This window comes from Elephantulus edwardii, unplaced genomic scaffold (genome assembly GCF_000299155.1).
Source record: "Elephantulus edwardii isolate Elephantulus edwardi_28Jun2011 unplaced genomic scaffold, EleEdw1.0 scaffold00161, whole genome shotgun sequence".
NCBI classification, from domain to species: domain Eukaryota; kingdom Metazoa; phylum Chordata; class Mammalia; order Macroscelidea; family Macroscelididae; genus Elephantulus; species Elephantulus edwardii.
In genome coordinates this window covers 5,973,408-5,975,030 of record NW_006399911.1, presented here as the reverse complement: position 1 = coordinate 5,975,030, position 1,623 = coordinate 5,973,408, and the positions used below count along the sequence as shown (strand labels likewise).

Sequence of the window (1,623 nt, the reverse complement as noted above, 5' to 3'; positions counted from 1 at the left end):
CCAAGTCACACAGATTCTTCAGAGCCATCAAGTATTTACTTTCTCCCAAGCGATCCAACCATCTGCGGCAGAAGGCGAGGGTACCAAAGTTTTCATTGATGACATTTAACAAGTGTTTTGATCTTGGAAGCCTTATTGGTACATGTCCAACATCAAAATTTTTCATGTAATGGGAGCATTCCATATCGTCATGGACCACACCTTTTCCTGTACTACCAAAGGTTTCAATAGCATACACTTCTTCCTCCATTCTTGTTGCCTCTCCTCCTTTCACAATGGGCACTGTTTTGCCAGCATGTATTCTATATGGTCCAATTGAATGTCCATTTAGATTACGGATTGGTTTCACTTGATATGTCTTCCCATCTATTTCAACTTCATACGATTCCATAACTTCTTGGATGGCCTCACCAACGTCACACAGACGGACATCAATTCCAGCACACTTTATTCCAGTGTTGGTGGCATCTTTTACAGCTTTTAATAACATATCATATTTGGGATTAAAGGTGACAGTAAAAGCACAGTCAATAATCCTACCATTTATATGTGTTCCAAAGTCCACCTTACAGATGTCATCATACTGCAATACTGTCGTGTCACCAGCATTGGGAGTGTAATGGGCAGCACATTTATTAAGAGAACACCCAGTAGGAAATGCCAGACCTGCATTTAAGTCATTCTCTTTTATTAGCTTGCGTGAACAATCTTCCAACTTTTCACAGATTTCTATCATTGTCATCCCAGGCTTGATCCAGCTCATAACATATTTTATAACTTGTCGATGTGCTTCTGCAGCTTCTCGAAAATCATTCCAAACCTCTTCACTAGCTTGATCCAGCGCTTTCTTTTCTTCATTTGTAGTCCTCCAAGCAGCTGTTCGCCCATCTTGTGTGGGTGGGTACTCGCACTCTTGTCCTTTGGGAAACACACCACTAGGAAACAGGTCAGATATTGGAACTGAGGGAGGGTCTGTTTGAACTTTTGGTCCTTTCTTCTTCTTCTTTCCAGCTGCCCCATCTCCATCACCATCTCCATCTTTATCATCATCATCTCTTTCTTTCTCTTCCAATGCTTGTTTCCCCAATTGTTTTGTTACCTCATCAAATGAAGCTGATTCTTTATCAGTTTCTTGTTGCCCTGCTTTACTCTTCTTCTTCTTCCGTCTTTTTTTCTTGTCCGTCTCCTCATTCGTAGAGGCAGCTCCCTCTTCCTTGTTGTCTGGGTCCAAGTCACCATTCAGGTGGCTCCCGGAGGTCGCTGCCTCCGCCACGCCCGCCATGTTGCCCGAAAGAGCCGAGGGAGTGAGCACTTTTTTTTTTTAAATGAAGATTCCCCCGCTATGTTTTCCTTCATTGACATTTTATTTCATACAATCATTTTCATGTTGTTATTTTTATGTGACATCGAGTTGCCTGCGATGCATAGCAACCCTATATACAATAGCTCTGAAACTTGCTTATCCTGAGCCAATCTCATCATATCCAATAGATCAAATCCCATTTCTCCAGTCACTGAGTCAATCCATCTCATCCTGGGCCTTCCTCTCCTGCACTGTCCCTCCACCCTTCCAAGCATGGTGTCCCTCTCCAAGACTGATCCTCCTGGCCAAGTACTCAAAGT

At 42.9% G+C, this 1,623-nt stretch overlaps 1 protein-coding gene across 1 annotated transcript; it reads right to left on the bottom strand.

Moving 5' to 3' along the window:
* Window positions 1-4: 4 nt before the first annotated feature.
* Window positions 5-1,285, bottom strand: LOC102851185 (methionine aminopeptidase 2-like; the record flags this gene model as incomplete). The annotated part of the gene is made up of 2 exons (XM_006895206.1): window positions 1,039-1,285; window positions 5-987 (listed from the first exon to the last, which is right to left on the bottom strand). Coding segments are annotated over exons 1-2 (1,227 nt in total), but the record flags the coding sequence as incomplete, so codon positions are not given.
* Between the last annotated feature and the right edge of the window lie 338 nt (window positions 1,286-1,623).